General features: G+C 44.1%; 1 protein-coding gene across 2 annotated transcripts in view; it reads left to right on the top strand.

The window, feature by feature from the left end:
• Positions 1 to 5,016: 5,016 nt before the first annotated feature.
• Positions 5,017 to 23,123, top strand: part of DCAF12 (DDB1 and CUL4 associated factor 12) — a 36,116-nt gene continuing 18,009 nt past the window's right edge. For both annotated transcript variants that reach the window (XM_073680403.1, XM_073680404.1), the window contains exons 1-5: positions 5,017 to 5,292; positions 12,257 to 12,511; positions 14,315 to 14,521; positions 15,450 to 15,510; positions 16,949 to 17,142. In XM_073680403.1, the coding sequence (XP_073536504.1) occupies positions 5,230 to 5,292; positions 12,257 to 12,511; positions 14,315 to 14,521; positions 15,450 to 15,510; positions 16,949 to 17,142 (780 nt within the window). In that variant the 5' untranslated portion in view covers positions 5,017 to 5,229. The remainder of the gene's footprint in view (positions 5,293 to 12,256; positions 12,512 to 14,314; positions 14,522 to 15,449; positions 15,511 to 16,948; positions 17,143 to 23,123) is intronic.

The following is a 23,123-nucleotide window of genomic DNA, read 5'->3' on the forward strand; positions in this document are numbered from 1 at the left end:
CAGATTTGGCGCATCTTATGGATGCGCCGTTTCTGGGGCAGCTTATTATTAGCCTCAGATGGGGCCAGGATCCATAGCCCCTTTCCTGGCTATTAATATCAGCCTGCAGCTGTGTGCCTAGCCTTTGCTGGTTAGATTCTCTAAGGGTACCCTATGTCAATTGTTTTCTGGGGTCCCCCAGTAATCTAGCCAGTAGAGGCTAAGCAAACAGCTGTAGGTTATTATCAATAACCAGGGAACATTTTTTGCTAATGGCCCCTTCTAGTAATATCAGCCCCCAATGGTTGGCTTTTGCTCTGCTGGTTAAATGAAAATGATGTGCGAGCCCACACCTTTTTTTAAAATTTTAGGCTATGTGCCCACGATCCGGACGTAGCAGCGCTTTGGACACAGCATATTTTTACTGCGTCCAAAACGCTGTGTTCTATTAAATGCAGGTAAATCCGCATGTGTTCCCTGAACCATGGGGAGTGACCACATTCAATACATTCTAGTGGTCAAATTTCTGTTGCGGAGACTAGCGACTCCGCAAGAGAATTTGACATGCTGCGGTCCTGAAAGAGGTGCCGCATATCAGTGTCCATGGGTGATTTGCAGCCTCTGATGCACGCATAGTGGACATGAGATTTCTAGAAATCCCATCCACTATGCTGTAACATCTGGCTGCTGTGGGTTTGACGCTGCATAAAAATGTAGTGCCAAACTTGCAGGATTTCCTGATCGTGGGCACGTACCCAAGCTCACCCACAGCATGTCAATTTCTGACCAATTGACATGTCATTACATGCGGTGGATCTGCATGTACTGACAACACAAGTGCGGCATTAGGAGTAATGGGATTAGGCTTAATGGGATTAGGTGTCACTGACACCTAACCCTAGCTTTAGTAATGAAGAGGGGTCAGCCAGACACCCTCATTACTAAGTAAAGAGTTAAATAATCACACATACTTAGAATAAAACACTTTTTTTTAAATAAAACAGACACATTCTTTAATCAATTAAATTAACCAATATACTCACCACAGGTCCGACGGTAATCCAAGGGTTAAAGCGATGTTCCACGTTTCTTTTTTCAAATATCTTTATTTACAGGCCCGATGTCAGCACCTGGCACACCCGGGGGGCCCCGCTCGCCGTCGGGCACTCCGGCGCGCTATGGAACCTGTGAGCGGAGGAGAGCGGTGCCAGCGCCCGCGCCCCCCACCCCTCCCCCCTGCTTGCTCAGGGCCCCGGCACAATACTTACCTCTCCCAGTGCCTCCGTAGCAGGTCCTGTATCTTCCGCGGCTGCTGCACTGTGACGTCTCAGGTCAGAGGGCGTGATGACGTCTGCTGAGCAGTCACAGTGCAGAGCGGGAAGACGGCAGCGCGACTGAGGAGTCCAGAGCAGCGGCAGCAGGTGAGGAGAGGTGAGTATTTGATTTTTTTTATGTATGGAGGCATGGGGCATTATATGGGGCACCAGCATGGGGCATTATATGGGGCATTATATGGGGGCCCAGGAGGCATGGGGCATTATATGGGGCACCTGCATGGGGCATTATATGGGAGTCCAGGAGGCATGGGGCATTATATGGGGCACCGGCATGGGGCATTATATGGGGGCCCAGGAGGCATGGGGCATTATATGGAACTCCAGGAGGCATGGGGCATTATATGAGGGCCCAGGAGGTATGGGGCATTATATGTGGGCCCAGTCTGCATGGGGCATTATATGGGGCCCAGCCTGAATGGGGCATTACATGGGGGCCCAGTAAGCATTATATGGGGGCCAATATTCTGTATGGAGCATTATATGGGGGGCAGTATTCTGTATGGTACATTATATGGGGGCCCGTATTCTGTATGGAGCATTATATGGGGTCCATTATTCTGTATGGAGTGTTATATGGGGGCCATAATACTGTATGGAGGACTATGTGGTGCCCATAATACTGTATGGAGGAATTAGTGGTGCCCATCATACTGTATGGAGGACTATATTGTCCGGTCTGCACTGTGCGCTGCAAGGATTTGCTGGTTTCTGGACTATTGTAGAATTTACAATACATATCACTCATGTAATGTAAGAAGTGAAATCTTTGGCATTGTACTATATACAGTACAGACCAAATGTTTGGACACACTTTCTCATTTAAAGATTTTTCTGTATTTTCATGACTTTGAAAATTGTACATTCACACTGAAGGCATCAAAACTATGAATTAACACATGTGGAATTATATACTTAACAAAAAAGTGTGAAACAACTGAAAATATGTCTTATATTCTAGGTTCTTCAAAGTAGCCACCTTTTGCTTTGATGACTGCTTTGCACACTCTTGGCATTCTCTTGATGAGCTTCAAGAGGTAGTCACCGGAAATGGTTTTCACTTCACAGGTGTGCCCTGTCAGGTTTAATAAGTGGGATTTCTTGCCTTATAAATGGGGTTGGGACCATCAGTTGTGTTGTGCAGAAGTCTGGTGGATACACAGCTGATAGTCCTACTGAATAGACTGTTAGAATTTGTATTATGGCAAGAAAAAAGCAGCTAAGTAAAGAAAAACGAGTGGACATCATTACTTTAAGAAATGAAGGTCAGTCAGTGCGAAAAATTGGGCAAACTTTGAATGTGTCCCCAAGTGCAGTTGCAAAAATCATCAAGTGCTACAAAGAAACTGGCTCACATGAGGACCGCCCCAGGAAAGGAAAACCAAGAGTCACCTCTGCTTCTGAGGAGAAGTTTATCGGAGTCACTAGCCTCAGAAATCGCAGGTTAACAGCAGCTCAGATTAGAGACCAGGTCAATGTCACACAGAGTTCTAGCAGCAGACACATCTCTACAACAACTGTTAAGAGGAGACTTTGTGCAACAGGCCTTCATGGTAAAATAGCTGCTAGGAAACCACTGCTAAGGACAGGCAACAAGCAGAAGAGACTTGTTTGGGCTAAAGAACACAAGGAATGGACATTAGACCAGTGGAAATCTGTGCTTTGGTCTGATGAGTCCAAATTTGAGATCTCTGGTTCCAACCACCGTGTCTTTGTGCGACGCAGAAAAGGTGAACGGATGGACTCTACATGCCTGGTTCCCACCGTGAAGCATGGAGGAGGAGGTGTGATGGTGTGGGGGTGCTTTGCTGGTGACACTGTTGGGGATTTATTCAAAATTGAAGGCATACTGAACCAGCATGGCTACCACAGCATCTTGCAGCAGCATGCTATTCCATCCGGTTTGCGTTTAGTTGGACCATCATTTATTTTTCAACAGGACAATGACCCCAAACACACCTCCAGGCTGTGTAAGGGCTATTTGACCAAGAAGGAGAGTGATGGGGTGCTACGCCAGATGACCTGGCCTCCACAGTCCCCAGACCTGAACCCAATTGAGATGGTTTGGGGTGAGCTGGACCGCAGAGTGAAGGCAAAAGGGCCAACAAGTGCTAAGCATCTCCGGGAACTCCTTCAAGATTGTTGGAAGACCATTTCCGGTGACTACCTCTTGAAGTTCATCAAGAGAATGCCAAGAGTGTGCAAAGCAGTCATCAAAGCAAAAGGTGGCTACTTTGAAGAACCTAGAATATAAGACATATTTTCAGTTGTTTCACACTTTTTTGTTAAGTATATAATTCCACATGTGTTAATTCATAGTTTTGATGCCTTCAGTGTGAATGTACAATTTTCAAAGTCATAAAAATACAGAAAAATCTTTAAATGAGAAGGTGTGTCCAAACTTTTGGTCTGTACTGTATATATTTCTCTGCGGTATCTCTGCATCATGAATCGTGATATGTGTTAAAGGGGCCCACTGAGACTTTTTCGCCCATGGCAACAAAAACCTGGAGCCGACCCTGTTTATTTAGCTGCAAAAAGCATTCATTGCTGCACAAAAACGCATTAAAAAATGCAACAGAAAAATGCATCAAAAACACACCAAAATGTGCATTTTTGCTGCCAAGAGATGCAGAAACTTTGCAGAAATTTCTGTGATCAAATACTGAACGTGCGCACATAGCCTAAGGGTCATGGAGAGAGAAGGAGACCAAGGTGATAAACTCACAGCTAAGGCTGTGTGCCCACGAAGCATTTTCCAAGCGTTTATGCTGCGGAATTTACGCAGCGTAAACGCTTGGGAAACGCTTGGTTATCCGTCCCCCATGGTCCCCAATGACAAGCCGCAATGTCAATGCCCATGCTGCGGATTTTTCCGAACGGTATCAGTAAAAAGTTGTCTTGCCCCACAAAAAATAAACCGTCACACATCGACCAAGAAATAAAAACATTACGGGTCTCGGAAAAATTGTGACACAATCCAAATTTTTTTTCAAAATTCTGATTTTTTTTTACCACAAAAATAATAATAAAACTGGATGTTTGGTATCACCGTACTCGCACCGATGAGGAGAATCATGACACCAGCTCATTGTTACCACACAATCAACGCCGTAAAAACGACCAAAAAATGTGATTTTTACAGACTTTTTTTTAAAAAAAAATTCACCATTACAAAATATAAAAACAAATCTACACAAACTTGGTATCGCCATAGTTGTCCTGACGCGAAGAATCGCGTCTCCGGGTCATTCTTACCGCAGTGTGAACGCCGTAAAAACAAAATAAAAAAAAAACAATGGCGGAATTGCATCTCTTTCACCATTTGGATTTTTTTTTTCATGTTTTTCAGAAAAATGAACGGCGTCATTCAAAATGACAACAATTACAACAACAAAAAACAAGCCCTGGTATGGCGATGTCGACAGAAAAAATAAAACAACGGATGGCTTGTGGAAGAAAAGAATGCAAACAGAAAAAGGAAACTAGCGGCATCTTTAAGAGGTGGAAGCCAGTGTTTTATCACCAGAATTGGCGCGCGTTTATTCCGTTTTCTCCTCATAATAACGGACACAAGAACCGCATGAAAAGCGCCGCAGCAGAAGTCTCCTCAGAGCAGAGCGCCCCCTCGTGGACGGACACGCACACCGCTCGGGAACTACCCAATTACCATAGCACCGCCTCCGCTCCGTTGCCAGGAGACGCAGGCGTGGCCTGTTTATTGCGTAGTATGACGTGCAGACGCGCCGCTCGGGGTGAGAGGTCACGTGGCGTCCGTCGCTGTGTTTTTTTTTGTTTTTTTTTTTTATGCTGGACGTGCTCTGTGCTGCTCTCGGTTCCTCCTCCCGTTATATGAGATATCTTCCGGCTGCCCGGGCCTTCTCCATGCGGGCGCGGGAGCTGTGCGGGCGAGAGCATGACCCGAAGAGCAGCTAGCAGGAAGAGGAGAGCGGCGCCGGGAGCAGGCCCCGGGGAACAGGTAGGTGAGCGGCCAGCGGGAGCAGGAGGCCGGACGGAAGGGGGTGTCCGGTATAGAACCGAGGGGAGAGCAAGGACGAACGGAGACCTGGCGGGGCGGAGTATAGGTGATCGCTCACTATGGAGGCGGCACTGCTGTCACTACGGGCATACAGCATGTGTGCACAGACACCGAGCCTGCGGTATACCCCGGAGCTGCACTCACTATTCTGCTGGTGGTGTCACTGTGTACAAACATTACATTACTGATCCTGAGTTACATCCTGTATTATACCCCAGAGCTGAACTCACTATTCTGCTGGTGCAGTCACTGTGTACATGCATTACATTACTGATCCTGTACTGATCCTGAGTTACATCCTGTATTATACCCCAGAGCTGCACTCACTATTCTGCTGGTGGAGTCACTGTGTACATACATTACATTACTGATCCTGTACTGATCCTGAGTTACATCCTGTATTATACTCCAGAGCTGCACTCACTATTCTGCTGGTGCAGTCACTATATACATACATTACATTACTGATCCTGTACTGATCCTGAGTTACATCCTGTATTATACCCCAGAGCTGAACTCACTATTCTGATGGTGGAGTCACTGTGTACATGCATTACATTACTTATCCTGTACTGATCCCGAGTTACATCCTGTATTATACTCCAGAGCTGCACTCACTATTCTGCTGGTGCAGTCACTGTGTACATACATTACATTACTGATCCTGTACTGATCCTGAGTTACATCCTGTATTATACTCCAGAGCTGCACTCACTATTCTGCTGGTGCAGTCACTATATACATACATTACATTACTGATCCTGTACTGATCCTGAGTTACATCCTGTATTATACCCCAGAGCTGAACTCACTATTCTGATGGTGGAGTCACTGTGTACATGCATTACATTACTTATCCTGTACTGATCCCGAGTTACATCCTGTATTATACCCCAGAGCTGCACTCACTATTCTGCTGATGCAGTCACTGTGTACATACATTACTTATCCTGTTCTGATCCTGAGTTACATCCTGTATTATACTCCAGAGCTGCACTCACTATTCTGCTGGTGCAGTCACTATATACATACATTACATTACTGATCCTGTACTGATCCTGAGTTACATCCTGTATTATACCCCAGAGCTGCACTCACTATTCTGCTGGTGCAGTCACTGTGTACATACATTACATTACTTATCCTGTAGTGATCCAGAGTTACATCCTGTATTATACTCCAGAGCTGCACTCACTATTCTGCTGGTGCAGTCACTATATACATACATTACATTACTGATCCTGAGTTACATCCTGTATTATACTCCAGAGCTGCACTCACTATTCTGCTGGTGCAGTCACTGTGTACTACATTACATTACTTATCCTGTAGTGATCCTGAGTTACATCCTGTATTATACTCCAGAGCTGCACTCACTATTCTGCTGGTGGAGTCACTGTGTACATACATTACATTACTTATCCTGTAGTGATCCTGAGTTACATCCTGTATTATACTCCAGAGCTGCACTCACTATTCTGCTGGTGCAGTCACTGTGTACATACATTACATAACTGATCCTGAGTTACATCCTGTATTATACTCCAGAGCTGCACTCACTATTCTGCTGGTGCAGTCACTGTGTACATACATTACATTACTTATCCTGTAGTGATCCTGAATTACATCCTGTATTATACTCCAGAGCTGCACTCACTATTCTGCTGGTGCAGTCACTATATACATACATTACATTACTGATCCTGAGTTACATCCTGTATTATACCCCAGAGCTGCACTCACTATTCTGATGGTGCAGTCACTGTGTACATGCATTACATTACTGATCCTGACTTACATCCTGTGTTTTACCCCAGAGCTGCACTCACTATTCTGCTGGTGCACAGTCACTGTGTACATACATTACATTACTGATCTGTACTGATCCTGAGTTACATCCTGTATTATACTCCAGAGCTACACTCACTATTCTGCTGGTGCAGACACTGTGTACATAAATTACTTATCCTGTACTGATCCTGAGTTACATCCTGTATTATACTCCAGAGCTGCACTCACTATTATGCTGGTGGAGTCACTGTGTACATACATTACTTATACTGTGCTGATCCTGAGTTACATCATGTACAGTTATATGAAAAAGTTTGGGCACCCCTATTAATCTTAAGCTTAATGTTTTATAAAAATTGGTGTTTTTGCAACAGCTATTTCAGTTTGATATATGTAATAACTGTTGGACACGGTAATGTTTCTGCCTTGAAATGAGGTTTATTGTACTAACAGAAAATGTGCAATCTGCATTCAAACAAAATTTGACAGGTGCATAAGTATGGGCACCTCACCAGAAAAGTGACATTAATATTTAGTAGATCCTCCTTTTGCGATAACAGCCTCTAGTCGCTTCCTGTAGCTTTTAATGAGTTCCTGGATCCTGGATGAAGGTATTTTTGACCATTCCTCTTTACAAAACAATTCCAGTTCAGTTAAGTGTGATGGTCGCCGAGCATGGACAGCCCTCTTCAAATGATCCCACAGATGTTCAATGATATTCAGGTCTGGGGACTGGGATGGCCATTCCAGAACATTGTAATTGTTCCTCTGCATGAATGCCTGAGTAGATTTGGAGCGGTGTTTTGGATCATTGTCTTGCTGAAAGATCCATCCCCTGCATAACTTCAACTTTATCACTGATTCTTGAACATTATTGTCCAGCATCTGCTGATACTGAGTGGAATCCATGCGTCCCTCAACTTTAACAAGATTCCCTGTGCCGGCATTGGCCACACAGCCCCAAAGCATGATGGAACCTCCACCAAATTTTACTGTGGGTAGCAAGTGTTTTTCTTGGAATGCTGTGTTTTTTTGCCGCCATGCATAACGCCTTTTTGTATGACCAAACAACTCAATCTTGGTTTCATCAGTCCACAGGACCTTCTTCCAAAAAGAAATTGGCTTCTCCAAATGTGCTTTTGCATACCTCAGCCGACTCTGTTTGTGGCGTGCTTGCAGAAACGGCTTCTTTCGCATCACTCTCCCATACAGCTTCTCCTTGTGCAAAGTGCGTTGTATAGTTGACCGATGCACAGTGACACCATCTGCAGCAAGTTGATGCTGCAGCTCTCTGGAGGTGGTCTGAGGATTGTCCTTGACTGATCTCACCATTCTTCTTCTCTGCCTTTCTGATGTTTTTCTTGGCCTGCCACTTCTGGCCTTAACAAGAACTGTCCCTGTGTTCTTCCATTTCCTTACTATGTTCCTCACAGTGGAAACTGACAGGTTAAATCTCTGAGACAGCTTTTTGTATCCTTCCCCTGAACAACTATGTTGAATAATCCTTGTTTTCAGATCATTTGACAGTTGTTTTGAGGAGCCCATGATGCCACTCTTCAGAGGAGATTCAAACAGGAGAACAACTTGCAAGTGGCCACTTTAAGTAGCTTTTCTCATGATTGAATACACCTGGCTATGAAGTTCAAAGCTCAATGAGGTTACAAAACCAAAAAAGTGCTTTAGTAAGTCAGTAAAAAGTAGGTAGGAGTATTTAAAACAAGAAAATAAGGGTGCCCATACTTATGCACCTGTCAAATTTTGTTTAAGATTAATAGGGGTGCCCAAACTTTTTCATATAACTGTATTATACCCCAGAGCTGCACTCGCTATTCTGCTGGTGGAGTCACTGTGTACGTACATTACATTACTGATCCTGACTTACATAGTTTACATAGTTTATAAATCTATCTATGTATAGTTTACATCCTGTATTATACCCCAGAGCTGCACTCACTATTCTGCTGGTGCAGTCATTGTGTCCATACATTACATTACGGATCCTGTGTTATACCCCAGAGCTGCACTCACTATTCTGCTTGTGGAGTCACTGTGTACCATACATTACATTACTTATCCTGTACTGATCCTGAGTTATATTCTGTATTATACTCCAGAGCTGCACTCACTATTCTGCTGGTGGAGTCACTGTGTACATACATTACATTACTGATCCTGTACTGATCCTGAGTTACATCCTGTATTATACTCCAGAGCTGCACTCACTATTCTGCTGGTGCAGTCACTGTGTACATACATTACTTATCCTGCACTGATCTCGAGTTACATCCTGTATTATACTCCGGGGCTGCACTCCCTATCCTGCTGGTACAGTCACTGTGTACCTGTGTTACTTTTTGCTCTGATGCACAGTGGCTCCCTGTATACTACACTGTGGCTCTGCTCCCTTTAATGGCAGTGAGTTGATACGGCTCATGTCAATCTTCATTAAAGAAACTTCTGGCTCGTCTCCCTCCCACCTATGAATCTCTAGGTGGCTATAAATATAATGAAAGGGATTTTCCTTTTTCGAAATGTAATGCTGCAAATGCTGTACTCCATTGAAAAAAACAAACAAAAAGCAATCGTTACTTACCTGCTGCCTCTCCACTGCTGCCATGACGCTGATGTCACGAGTACAGAGCAATTACATTAGCCAGTGACTGTACTTGCAGCCTCGTGCACGACCACGAAGCCCATTGATTGTCTGCAGCAGTCACATGCTGTATTTGTGATGTCACTTCTGCAGCTGCATAAACAAAGATGGTCTGAGAGCGATGGAAAGGCCTTACTGCAAATAATGATCTTTTATTTTCATTGGGATCAAGGATTTGGGGTATTTGAAAACACAACACCCCCTTTAAGAACATGCAGTAAGATTTGCCCCTGTGCATTACTTGCAGCTTTATCAGAGATGATACTGCAGCTGAGATAATGACCTCCACCTTTGCTCTATAAAGGCCCTATTGAAAAGCAGAACTTGATACTGAACTTGATCGATGATAACCTCCAGATGCAGACTTTGGCCAGCAATTAGTCATTTTATAGGTTGTCAATAAGTGATTCATTTTTCTTTTAGTTTTTAATTTCAAGTTGAAGGATAACCAGTATGGTTGACCTCTTTAAAGGGCTAGTCCGTTAAAGTAATATGGTTTTATAGTAGGGGGTATGGTTTATCATCTGTTCCCGTCATACAGTTTGGTCTACGTGTGTTACAGTGCTGCCCTGTGACCCCAGTGGTGTCGAGCATTGCTGGGTCTTTCCTGCATTACCGTACTTATGGTGACACAGCTTTCCTTGATGATAACAGCCTTTCTCTGGGGTTTAGCCAAAAGTACCTTGATCAAGGTGGGCTTCCTTTAGAGGGGTTATCCAGGACTAAATTATTATTTTGTTTTTTTCTACAAGCCAGAAAAATCTTAACAGGCAGATAGTTGCTAACTAGATATTGACCTGGATAAGTGCTACCAGACTCCTCTGCTGGAGAGAAACTACAGGATCTTGTGTTTTAATTCAGTATCCCTGACATCTTCAGTTAGAGTATGTTAGATTGACAGCTGGTCCTATCTGAATTGGCATGTTTGGAAGACTTTTTTATTTTGCTCTATTTATGTTATTATCTGTGTGAGGATGCAAAGTTTTAGTATTCCAAGAAAAATAATTTCAGAACTTGTCCCACAATTTAATTTCACCCATAATCTGTACGATTCAATTGATAAACTAAAATCATTTTGAGGGGGTAGATAAAAATAATAAAACTAAAATAATGTGTTTTGCATCCACACAATCAGGGATGTGGTTGTGTTCATTTACATTCATGTTACATAGTAGGGAGTACACGGCTGCCATTGTTTACAGTGATTCTGATTGACCCCATGTAAAGTTTTACTACTCTAGGAGGACTTTCCTGACATTTCTTAGTTGCATTTTACAGTAAAAGCCATGGTTCATAAACAGCTGACAACACAGCAAAGGGATCTCTTTGTTGAACGTGATCAGTCAGGAGGAGGGTACAAAAAATGCATTAGCTATACCGTGGAACACTGTGAAGACCTCATCAAGAAGTAGGTTAAATTTGCTACAACAGAGACATTATCTAGAACTGAACATCTCTCAAAAATTGATGACAAGACACGAATAAAATTGGTGCTGGAGGCTACCAAGAGGTCTACAATAACATTAAAGGAGCTGCAGGAATATCTGTCAAGTGTACTGCATGTGACAACAATCTCCCGTATTCTCCATATGTCTGGCCTGTGGGGTAGGGTAGAAAGACTGAAGCCTTTTCTTACAAAGAAAAACATCCAAGCTCGGCTGTGTTTAGCCAAAATGTACATCCAGTCTGCCAAAAACGTGTGGAAAAACTTTATTATGGTCTGGTTCCAAAAGGTATGTTTGGCACAAAACCAACACACTGCATCACCGAAAGAATACCATACACACAGTGATGCAAGGTGGAGGCAGCATTATATTTTGGGGCTGTTTTACGGCAGCTGGGGCTTTAGTCAGGTTTGAGGGAATTATGAACTGTTTGAAATGTCAGTCAATTTTTGCAACAAAACCTCCAAGTCTGTTAAGAAGATTAAGATAAAGAAGAATTTCAGCAATAACCCTAAGCATACCTCCAAATCAAGCAAAGGATGGTTTCTCCAGAAGGTCAGTTTTGGAATGGCTCAGCCTTGAAGAGGGCGCTGTACACAGGAGATGCCTCCACAGTCTGACAGATGTGGAGCTACTGCAAGGAAGAGAAGCCAAAGATTGCTAATTTTAGGTGCCATGCTGCCACACTCCTACCCACAAAAATGAATGCTGTCAAAGAGGACTTAATCAAAGTATTAATTTAAGGGTATGTATATTTATGCAACCACATTTCAGTTTGTTCTTTTTCTATCCAAAAAGATTTTAGTTTTTCTCAATGGTTTTGTACAAAATATGGGTGACAATAAAGGTGGAAAAAGTTCTGAAATCATTCTTCAAGTTCGGATTTTTTATTTTTTTTTTCTACATGACAAACCTAGAATTTTATCAGGGGTGTGTAAACTTCTTATATCCACTGCAGAGACAGCTGCAAACAGCTCCCAATATTTTTAGCTTCTTGTGCTTCACTATTTTGCAGGCTAATTGGGATCATGTTGCTCAGAAGCGCAGGCGGCTTCCTCCAGAGAAGAAGTCTATGGTGTTTTATCTGAAAACGAGGGAGTTGAAGGCCCAGGATGACCCCAGTTACCACCGCCTGTTGCGTGGCTGCGCGGCTCAAGCACTACCTGGCATCCTGAAGGAGAGGGAGTTCCAGCTTGGAACCCTCAATAAAGTGTTTGCGTCGCAGTGGCTGAACCATCGTCAGGTCGTCTGCGGTACCAAATGCAACACAGTAAGTTTATTGAATTTTTGTTTTGTTTGCCTCATTGTATTATATGTTCAGTGGAGGCTGGAGTATAAGGTGCTGCTACCTTCTTTTGCAAAAAAAAATTTCTTCGCGGGTGTAAAATTTGAAAAATTCCTTTTGTGCAATAGATCATGTAGTAGGTAAATGGTCACTATCGTAAAAATTGCTCAAAGGCTATGTTCACACACAGGCTAACAGTATAGCAAAGCCAAGTGGCTAGTAATGCAGCAGTGAAGGTAAGTACTCAGATGCAATTAGAGGCCCAGTGACTTTTTTTTTTTAACCTTACTGAATGCGAGACCTACAGCATTTTACGAAATTTGCAGCATGTCAATTCTTTCAGAGTTTTTGCAGTATTTTTCACCCATAGAAAGCGATGAGAGGGCAAGAAAGGCAGCAAGCTGGTTGTTTTTTGAAATAATGCTGCAAAAAAAAACAAAGCACAGGAAACGAGAGCAAGTTTTGGCAGCAGAAATCTAAGGGTACGTTCACACGTGGCTTTTTTGCTGTGTATTTTCTTTTCATGAAGAAAAGAAGTTCGGTTTTACAGTACCAGCAAAAGCTAGATTTCAGAAATCTCATGCACACGCTTGTAAGTCCTCTTTTTCCCCAATTAATTTGAGCACTGCATCATTATTTTTTAAATCTGCAGAATGTCAATTTTTTGCACCATCTTTGTTGTGTGTGTGTGTGTTTTTTTTGGGGGGGGGGGTGAATAAAACTAGATTTAAATGTACTGTAGACAAATCACACATGTAATTTGCAGCAAAAAATGCATTTTTACTATGAAGAGAGCAGGTTTGCAGGAAAAAAAAATGCATGAGAACATAGCCTAAAGTTATGACTACTAGGTGTTGGAGCAGCTGTAAGTGCGCTCCAACACTTTGACAGCTGCCACTGATGCACTACAGATCTGGCTGTTAGTCAAAATGCTTGGGGCGTGCTTATAGCCACCACTCTCACTAGTGTAGGCATGCCTGTATGACTGCAAGCCGGCGGCTCCCTGGAGAGATCAAGTTAATTTTCTCCTAGGTGCTTCACTTTCGGTATGGTGATCGGGCACCTTCCTAACACTATTAACCTGTAAGGTAAGTTTAGATATAATGGTGTCTAGACACATCGCTCTGGTGTGCCAGCTTGATGCCATGCAGGGACATCTCAGTTGGTATCTGCTGCTGGGGCCATGAGTCGGGGGGCACAATTGCTCTGTATGCTGCTCATGACATCTGACTGTGCGCTGCTTCCATGGTGTGGACCTAAATCCAGAGGCATGCACCTCCTGATGTCATTGATAAATTGCGCTGACAATTTCATATATATTTTATAGGAGCTGATGAGATATATTGCTTTTATTGTTTGGAGTAATGAATTGTGCTAATCTTTTGTGTTAGAACACTGTTATGAATTGCAGCCATGCTGTAAATGAGGATTGTGTTTAGTACATCCTTATGTCTATTCCGTTATACATTGCATTTTTACATTTGGCTTGTGACATGGGGATGCTACTCATTGTATGAGGGTATAACAAGGGCTGTGACTTATTTGTTCACTAGTTCTTTTTAGTGCCCTTGACATATGTTATTTTGTAGGTTTTGTTACCAATAGACTATCTTTTATCGCACAATTGTTTATTAGTTGAGGTCATGGTTTGATATCTGGGTATGAGGGGAGTGGATTGTGTTTGTATTGATCTTTTCAGAAAATAAGTCTTCTGATCAATCTGCATATGTGCATTATTTTCCAAACTTTATTCCCCCTGCTTTTTTGTTTTGTTCTTTTTCCCGTTAGTTATTTGTGGTGGATGTACAGACGGGACAGATTACGAAGATCCCCATCTTAAAAGATCGTGAACCGGTCAATACGACACCTCAGAGCTGTGGGATCCATGCCATCGAGATCAACCCTTCACGGACGCTGCTGGCTACCGGGGGAGATAACCCCAACAGTCTGGCCGTGTATCGACTGCCGACCCTGGATCCCGTCTGTGTGGGAGATGTGAGCTTTCCTTTTTACTTTGCCCCCAGATATAAATAATGTGGGTTCACCACCAGTCTCCCCCAGTTCTTGTGCATTGTCATCTTGTACTCCCCGGACATGATCAGGACCCATGTTTTGGAGAAGCCCACAAAGGAGCAATGTTTGACACTGGACAGCATGACCCTTCCACATTTTGAGTGCTCAGTTATTTACTGGCTTGCTGGATTTTAAGAACTAATTTTTATTGTTGTTGCTACATTCAAGAAAAACAAACAGGTAGAATAGTTTGGAAAATAATGAGGGCATCCAGTATGGCATTGTGGCGAGGAAGGGTGGTAAAATTACTATAGCAGTTCCTTTTTTTTTCTTTTTTTTTTTTTTTTTAAATTATAAAATTCTAGCTTCCTACCGTCACCACTAGAGGGCAGCCACTGCACACTGTTGTATACATTGACAGCAATAATAGTAGAGCTTCATCTAGTGAGGGCAGCAGACAAATGAGTTTATATAGAGTAATTGAATGTGAACCTGACAGCTGATACATGTTGCCGGTGAATCGGCCACTGGCTGTATGTTTGACTCTGAAACGCTGCGACGTCTCAGAGAAAAAAAAAACATACTTTAAAAGCCGCCGAGCCGTGATGGAGACTAGTTGGGCAGGTGGGTACCCGGTGGCTTCTCGCTGCCCTGGAGTAACGGTTCTCCTCCTATACGCTCCTGTAGGGAGAGTCATTTTTCTATTAATCCTATAGTTTTGTTTTATAAAAAGAGATTCCAAGTGTTTTTATGTAAAGTGTGAGCTCTGTTGTTAACGGAGTCTGTCACCCTCCCACCCACCCCCACATTAGTGATTTTTAGAAATACTCTGTGCTGCTTAGGTCCTACTATCAGAAGCATCTATACTTCTTGTCTGTCCTGCCCTAATTATATATTTTTTTCTTTACAGCAAGGTCACAATGACTGGATCTTCTCTATTGCATGGATTAGTGACACCTTGGTTGTGTCAGGTAAGTTGTTATGCGGACAAGAGTTTCCAATTAGTTTTGTACATTTAGGCCCTGATTGATTAAGACTAGGGTTGAGCGAGTATGTTCTGTCCGAGTGTGCTCGGGCCGAGCTCCGAGTATTTACAGCTGCTCGGTGATATGGTTAAATCGCTCCCGTGTGCATGATTTGCAACTGTTTGACAGCTTTATTACATGTGAGGAATGTGTAAGAAATAGACATTCCTCACATGTAATAAAACTGTCAAACAGTTGCAAATCATGCACACGGGAGCGATTTAACCATATCACCGAGCAGCTGTAAATACTCGGAGCTCAGCCCGAGCATACTCGGCGAAAGGGTTAATAGAACATACTCGCTCAACACTAATTAAGACCAATGGTTTGTACTCCAGTCTTACTGAATGAAGCATTGGCGTATGAGGCGTGCTCCTCTTAATTAATGCCTCTGTCAGAAGTGAGAGATCTGGGGTTAATTTCTGGCATAATTCATGCCACTTTTGTAGCGTAAAATATGATGAATTTGTTGGACAGCCTTTGTCCCATCTTGCCCCAGCTCCAGACACTTTTAATTGAGCTGGTGTAAAAATCAACCATGAGTTGCAAAAGTAGATGCACAAAATTTGGCCACTTTTGAAGCAGTATTTTGACGGAATTTTAGTTGAAAACCTCAGGGTTTTAGTTCTCTGGATTAACAGATATATATTTGAATTTTTATCCTGTATATATCCAGTTATTTCAATTTTTGACCATATTGTGTATAAGTTAATGTTCCCATTCATCAGTATGAGGCCAAAAAGATGCCGTCTGTACCATTTAGTTAACTTTACAGAAAACTGCAGGAGATGCAGCAAAAGAAAAGATAATGTATCCCATGCAGGAGTGCGGACATTTCTTGGCATTCTTTTCTTGCATTATTTACACTGGAGTCTCTCATCAGAGACTGAACAGGGATTGTAGAGAAAACATAAATGCTCCCTTCTTTATAGCAGTATGTGTATAGCTACAAGCTTGCTGACTGTTTCCAGTAGTGATCAGCAGAATTGTGACTGAAGCTCTGGACTGATGACTACACAACTTAAAGGGGTTGTCCCCTTTCAGAAACAGTTACCCTACAGGCACACATCGTTATAAAACAACAAAGTGCTTTATTAATCCTCCTTGTGTCCAGTGCTATGTCTCTGCCGCTGCCCCATCCTCTGGTGTTTGGCTGCAGCAGTGACATCACGTCATCATCGCTGCAGTCAATCATGAGCTCAGCTGCTTTGCCTGTGTAGATGGCAGGAGCCACTGAGCTAATGATTGGCTGCAGTGATCTCAACATGACTTCACTGATGCAGCCAAAGGGGTATAAACGTTTTTTTTTTTCTTATTACAGAAAAAAATAACCTTTTATCCAGACTGTCCTGTGTTGGTCTGAACTCCCTCTTTCTTGTTTCAGGCTCCCGGGATGGATCAATGGCTCTCTGGGAGATTAATGACGAGGTGCTGAATAAATGCAACTTCCAGCACAGCCACTCCCGGGTGCCAGTCTATGCTCATATTTACCACAAAGCATTGAAGGACATCCCCAAAGAGAGCAGCAACTCCTCAAACTGCAAGGTCCGCGCCTTGGCCTTCAACAGCAGGAAGAAGGTAACGTGTGCCCGTACCTTGTCTGTTGCTCTGCTGATGCTGAGCTCCTGTCTTGTGCAGAAAATTCCAGGAAACATTCCCCTCGAAGCTGGACAGTTCTTCTGATTCGCTATGTCGCTTACCCCACGTGCAGGGCATTGCAGTAGCTTAATGCTCCATGGATACGACTACTCATATAGTGAGTTAGTGGTCGTATCCATGGATACCTAAGCTACTGCAATGCCTTGCACATGGGGTAAGCAACATAGCGAATCAGAAGAACTATACTGCATTTCTAATTGGAGGGATTTTCTACTATTATTATAAGTTGGGATATGATCTTGGAGATGGGAATACCCCTTTAACCCTCTACTTTTGGCTTTACAAGTAAAATAATTCTGGCTGAGGCAAAGAAAAGTTATAGAAGCAATAATAAGCAATTTTTCCGCTCAGATTTAAGAAAACCTGATGCCAGCAAAATGAATGAGAAACCTGAAGTGTCATGCACATGTTGCCCTTTTTTGACCAGATTTGGTTTTGTCTGAGGGTTTTTTCCCATTGAATTCAATGAAAAAGCACAGGCAAAAAACGCTTGTTTCCAGTACATACCTCAGGACAGCACACCAGGAGGTAGTCCTTCCTTGACCTATGACGGGACAGGATCACAGAGAGGTTAAAAGGCCTCTCCCATCTCCACCCTCCAGTGTTTTTTCCTGTCCCTTGCAAGACAGACGCAGGAGAGGAATGCGCATCAGCGTGAAGATTACCTGGGAGCTCAGGGGGATCAGAGGGGATCGATCTCTTCCCTTCCCTCTGTGAAGAGGCTCCGGGCTGATACCTCACTGGATGGGGGTCCCTCAGTCAGGTCAAGGGTGGAGGGCTCTCTGCATCAAGCTGCATGCTTTCCAAGGTGGAGCTTCATTTTACGGACACTGGGGTGGGGTGGGGGGGTGTCTCGGCCTTCCCTTCCCTCTGTCAAGCAGTCCGGGGCTGACACCTCTCTGGGCAGAGATCCAGCAGCCAGCCTGTGCAGCAGTCCAGGTGTGGCGCCGCTTCCCTCCATGATGGGCTCTCGGCATTACCCGCTCCCCCTGTTGTTCTAATGGGTGTGGAGCCAGCACAGGTAAGTGCCCGGGGCTAGACCTCTGGGCGATAACTAGCCTCATGTCTCATGCCACAGCTGGGCCTAGAGCCTCGTGTGCTAAAGTTTGACTTCAGTTTGCCGCATATCATGGCTGCACAGGGCCACATGATTGGGCTTCACAGTTTGACTTATGCCAAGCATGTTTGTCTCTCTGTATGGTGGAATAAACACATGGCTTCAATGTTGTCTGCAGACCAGTATCAGTCTAAAGGACATACGGTGTTAATTCAGCACATTATCTCTATGAAGTGTGCCCTCCAGCTGCGCCTCATTAAAGTGTCTCCTTCAGGTGGGGCTAGTCTGACAATTGAGGTGTACTACTCGCATAGGAGGTTTATTCTGGGTTCAGATTAATTACTCTCCTGACTGAAAGTCTAGTCTCTTATCTAGCGCCTTCAAACACTGCTCTAGTGTATGCTTTGTAGTGCATCGGTGCTTAATGGTAAAATCCTAGTGCCTCATTATGTTTTATGGTACAGTCATAATGATTCATTCTTACTCTGTGCCTCTGCCTCGGTGTGCCTTATGGTGTCTCATAGCACCTTAGGGTGCCTTTGTGCCTCTATGTACTTTATAGTGCCTCTGGACCCCATAGTGGCTCATTGTACTTTATAGTGCCTCTGGCTCTCATAGTACCTCATTGTACTTCATAGTTTCTCATAGTGCCTGTGGCCTTGTGCCCCTGTGGATTTGTGGCTTTGTGCCTGTGGTTCTGTGCCTACGGCTTATGCCTTGGGACGCTGGCATCGTGCCTCGTACCTTGTGTCTCCAGCCTACCTTTTCACACTTTGTCTTGATTCTGGTTATAGAATCTTCGTATTTCTGGATCCAGATCTAGGTTCCTTTGCCTCAATCTGTGCATCTGGGCTTAGCCAGAGAAACAACTAGGCTCTGATTGGCCTAGTATTCTGTTTAGGAACAGGGATCTCAATTCAGCTACTGCCTTTAAGTTCTAGGGGTTGAGGTTGAAGGGAGACACATGTCTATTGAGTTCATCCTATAACATAACATACTACTGTTCCGGGGGTAGATAAACCCATGAGATAGATGCTAATCATGTTGGGGGAAAGAATCCTTCCCGACTCCACATACGGCGATTGGTCTAGTTTCCTCGATCATTCTCCTGTTAAAAATTCTAGTCCCATAGTCTGTAATATTCTATTTATCAAGGAGGGTATCTTGACCCTCTTTGTACTTTTGTTGTGAATCAACAGTACAGCATGATATGGCAGAAGGCCCCGTACTCTCACTACTATTACAGCAGTTAGGGCGCCTACAATAAGGAATTTAAGAACCCATAGTCCCACTGCCTCACAGTAGATACTTTCTGCCCATCGCTGAGGGAGATTATCATTCCTCTAGCTATAGAGGAGGATCCCTGTCATGGGCGCAGTCCAGGGGTACAAATATCACTGAGGAGATCTCATCTTGTTCCCACATTTATTTTGGACATGGTAGTGGAATCGCCTTTTAGGCCTTTATTTTCTCCAGGCCGAGCTCAAGTTTGGTAACTGGTCCTGAATATATTAAAAATACAATTATATATAATACAAAGGTCGACATGAAATGTCTGGGCTAGTTACTTGTATAGAGGCAGTTTCTAAAGTATTCTTTCTTGTGGGAAGGGGTTCTTACCAGTCCCCGGAGTTTTACCAATGTCCTAGATTATGAGCTAGATGTGAATATGACAAATCAGTTCTTGATTTATTCGTACTCCCATGACAGCACCACAAGAGAGAGGATCCGCCCATCAAGGACAGGAACCCTACAGGTTAAAAATGGTGGCACCTCTCTCTCGCCTCAGTTTAGGTTTCCTGTCCATGATGGGAGACCTCTCAGGTTACCTGTAGGATGAAGATGGTCTCTTGCCCCAGATGGAGTCGACAGGGTGTTTGGAGTAATGAAGTCTTCCACCCTGGGTCGGTCCTGGACCTCTGGGGACGCCACGGCAGGGCTCATTGGGGCGCCTCCGTGTGCGTTGTGGCGGGCGCAACATCCCCTCACTGGAGTTAGATGTCCGCCATGTGTGGAGCCGCATGTGGGCCTCCACCCCCCCCCCCCCTATGCAATGCAAGCCGGCCGGCGGGGAACGTGACAGACGCGGCCCTGTGACGTGTTTCCGGTGTTTCGGAGACTCCACCAGAAGTGGGGGCGGAGCTCGAGCGCGCAACCCGGAAGCCACGTGCAAGCATGAAGACGCCGGGAGTACAGGGCGCTGAAGCTGCTAACAGCGGCGGTTAGCCCACCGGGGGGAGGGGGGTGGGGGTGTAACCTCCTTCCTGAGCCCCCCCCCCCCCCAAAAAAAAAAAACAGCAAAAAAAACAAACAAAACACACAGGTACCAGGTATGGGCAGTATAAAAGGTTCCTGGAAACATACCGAGGTGCTTCCCAGCCCATTGTTTTTGCCTTGGTAAACATGGGAGATACACAGGAGCAGCCATCACCTCAGCAAGAACAACTGCTGCAGGAGCAGCCCTCTGGGGAGCCCTCACAACTGGCGGTCTGGGTCCAATCGTTCGGATAGAAAGTTCACCGCAAAAAGCAGAAAAGAAGGTCCGGTTGTTCGGCGTGATCCTCCGCCGGTTAAGATGAATTCTTCTGCTTCTACGAGCAAGAAATGTTCATTTAAGTCTAAACATAAGGAATGTGCCCTATGCAGCAGTCCGCTCCCTGATGCATATGTTAAGAACTTATGCCAGCCTTGTATTGACAAATAGTGACGGAAGAAACCCCGGGATTTTCCTTGGGCCTAAAGTCTTTAATTAGAGAAGAAATAGGTAAGGCTCTGCAGGGGAAATCTGAGTCCAGTCATGTTCCTAGGGACCCTCAGCCGGGCTCAGATTCTGATATTTCAGACGTTTCTTCTTCCTCTCTCTCCTCCTCTGATGGTGAGTCGGATAGACAGTGTTTTCCTCTGCAAGAGGTTGATGCCTTGGTGAAAGCTGTCCGGACTAGCATGGGCATTATAGACACGAGGCCAGAAAAATCTGTAGAGGATGTTATGTTTGGGGGATTAGGTCAGAAGAAGAAAAGATGCTTCCCCGTAAATACGCGAGTCAAAGATCTCATTGACAGAGAGTGGCAAAAACCAGACAGGAAGGGCAGCGTTCCTCCCTCTTTTAAAAGGAGGTATCCATTTGATGATGCCTCATGTACCTCTTGGTCAAAAGCACCAAGGTTGGATGTCGCCATCGCTAAGCCATCAAAGAAGTCATCTCTCCCATTTGACGACATGGGAGCATTAAGAGACCCCCTGGACAGACGAGCCGATACCTTCCTGAAAAGTGCGTGGGAGACAGCTGCAGGACTCTGAAACCAGCAGTAGCAGCCACCTGCACATCGAGAGCCCTAATGGTTTGGCTAGAACAGTTAGACAATCTGCTGAAGGAGGGTGTCTCTAGGAAGGAGATTTTCTTCCCTTCCCCGGATCCAGGGTGCTGCTGCCTTTCTTGCTGATGCGTCTGCGGATTCGGTTAGATTGGCAGCAAAATCATCAGCTCTGTCAAATGCTGCTCGACGAGCCCTATGGATTAAATGCTGACCTGGAGATATACAGACGAAGTCTAGACTTTGTACAATCCATTGCGAAGGAGAATATCTTTTCGGCCAGACCATGGACGAACTGTTGGAAAAAGCCGGAGATCCTAAGAAGGGATTTCCATCTGTACCTCTACCCTCTTTTAAGAAATCGTTTCAGAAAAATAAATTTATCCGAAGGAGATTTTTCAGAGAACAAGAAAAATTCGAAGAAAGAGGTCGCAAAGGTAGAGGCCTACTCTTTGGTTCTTCTTCCAAAAACGAACAGAAACCAGGGAAATCACAATCTGCCCAGGTGGGAGGGAGATTGTCGTTATTCCTCCCAGCTTGGGAACGAATTTCACATAGTAATTGGATTTTGAGCCTAATTAAATTTGGTCTTAAATTTCAATTTCAAGCTCTTCCTTACAGAAGATTCTTGATTGTTCCCTCTAGTTCCTCCCCAGAACGGCAGACTGCCCTCTTATCGGAAGTTCAAATCCTAATAAAGAAAAATGTCCTGATTGAGGTTCCGGATTCAGAAGAGGGTCACGGATTCTACTCCCCGCTCTTCCTGGTCCCCAAACCAGATGGGTGTTTCAGGGCAATCATAAATTTAAGATCTTTAAATAGCTTCCTTAAAATTGACACCTTTAAAATGGAATCCTTAAAAACGATAATAAAATTGCTTTTTCCCCACTGTTATATGGTAGTTCTGGATCTTAAAGATGCTTATTACCATGTTCCCATTCATAAGGACTATCAAAAGTATCTGAGGGTGGCCATTGAAATAGGTGGAGTGGTTAAACACTTTCAGTATACTGCACTTCCCTTTGGTTTACCTATAGCACCGCAAATTTTTTCCAAGCTAGTGGCAGAGGTTATGGCCCATATAAGAGAAAGAGACATCTTAATAATCGCTTACCTTGATGATTTCCTGATAGTGGGGAACGCCTTTGTTCAATGCGAGGCCCACCTTCAGGTAACTATTTCTGTTCTGGAAGGACTAGGTTGGTTTTTAAATCTGGAAAAATCTAGATTGACTCCATATAAAGCTCAACAGTTTCTGGGGGTCATTTTAGATTCTGAAAGACAATTATGCTATTTATCAGAAGAAAAGATTGCAAAAATCCAGGGCTTGGTAAGACATTGTATGGATAGACCCTCTATGACACTCCGTAAGGCCATGTCATTATTAGGGACCTTGACCTCAAGTTTTTCCGCGGTGCGTTGGTCCCAACTTCATTCAAGGGCACTTCAATGGGAGATATTGTATAACGATTTGATCCTAGGTGGACATCTAGACCGGGAGTTTACCTTGGCACCTCGGTCCTTATAAT

This window comes from Phyllobates terribilis, unplaced genomic scaffold (assembly GCF_046119375.1).
Source record: "Phyllobates terribilis strain yellow unplaced genomic scaffold, ASM4611937v1 Scaffold_1__5_contigs__length_1240528914, whole genome shotgun sequence".
NCBI classification, from domain to species: domain Eukaryota; kingdom Metazoa; phylum Chordata; class Amphibia; order Anura; family Dendrobatidae; genus Phyllobates; species Phyllobates terribilis.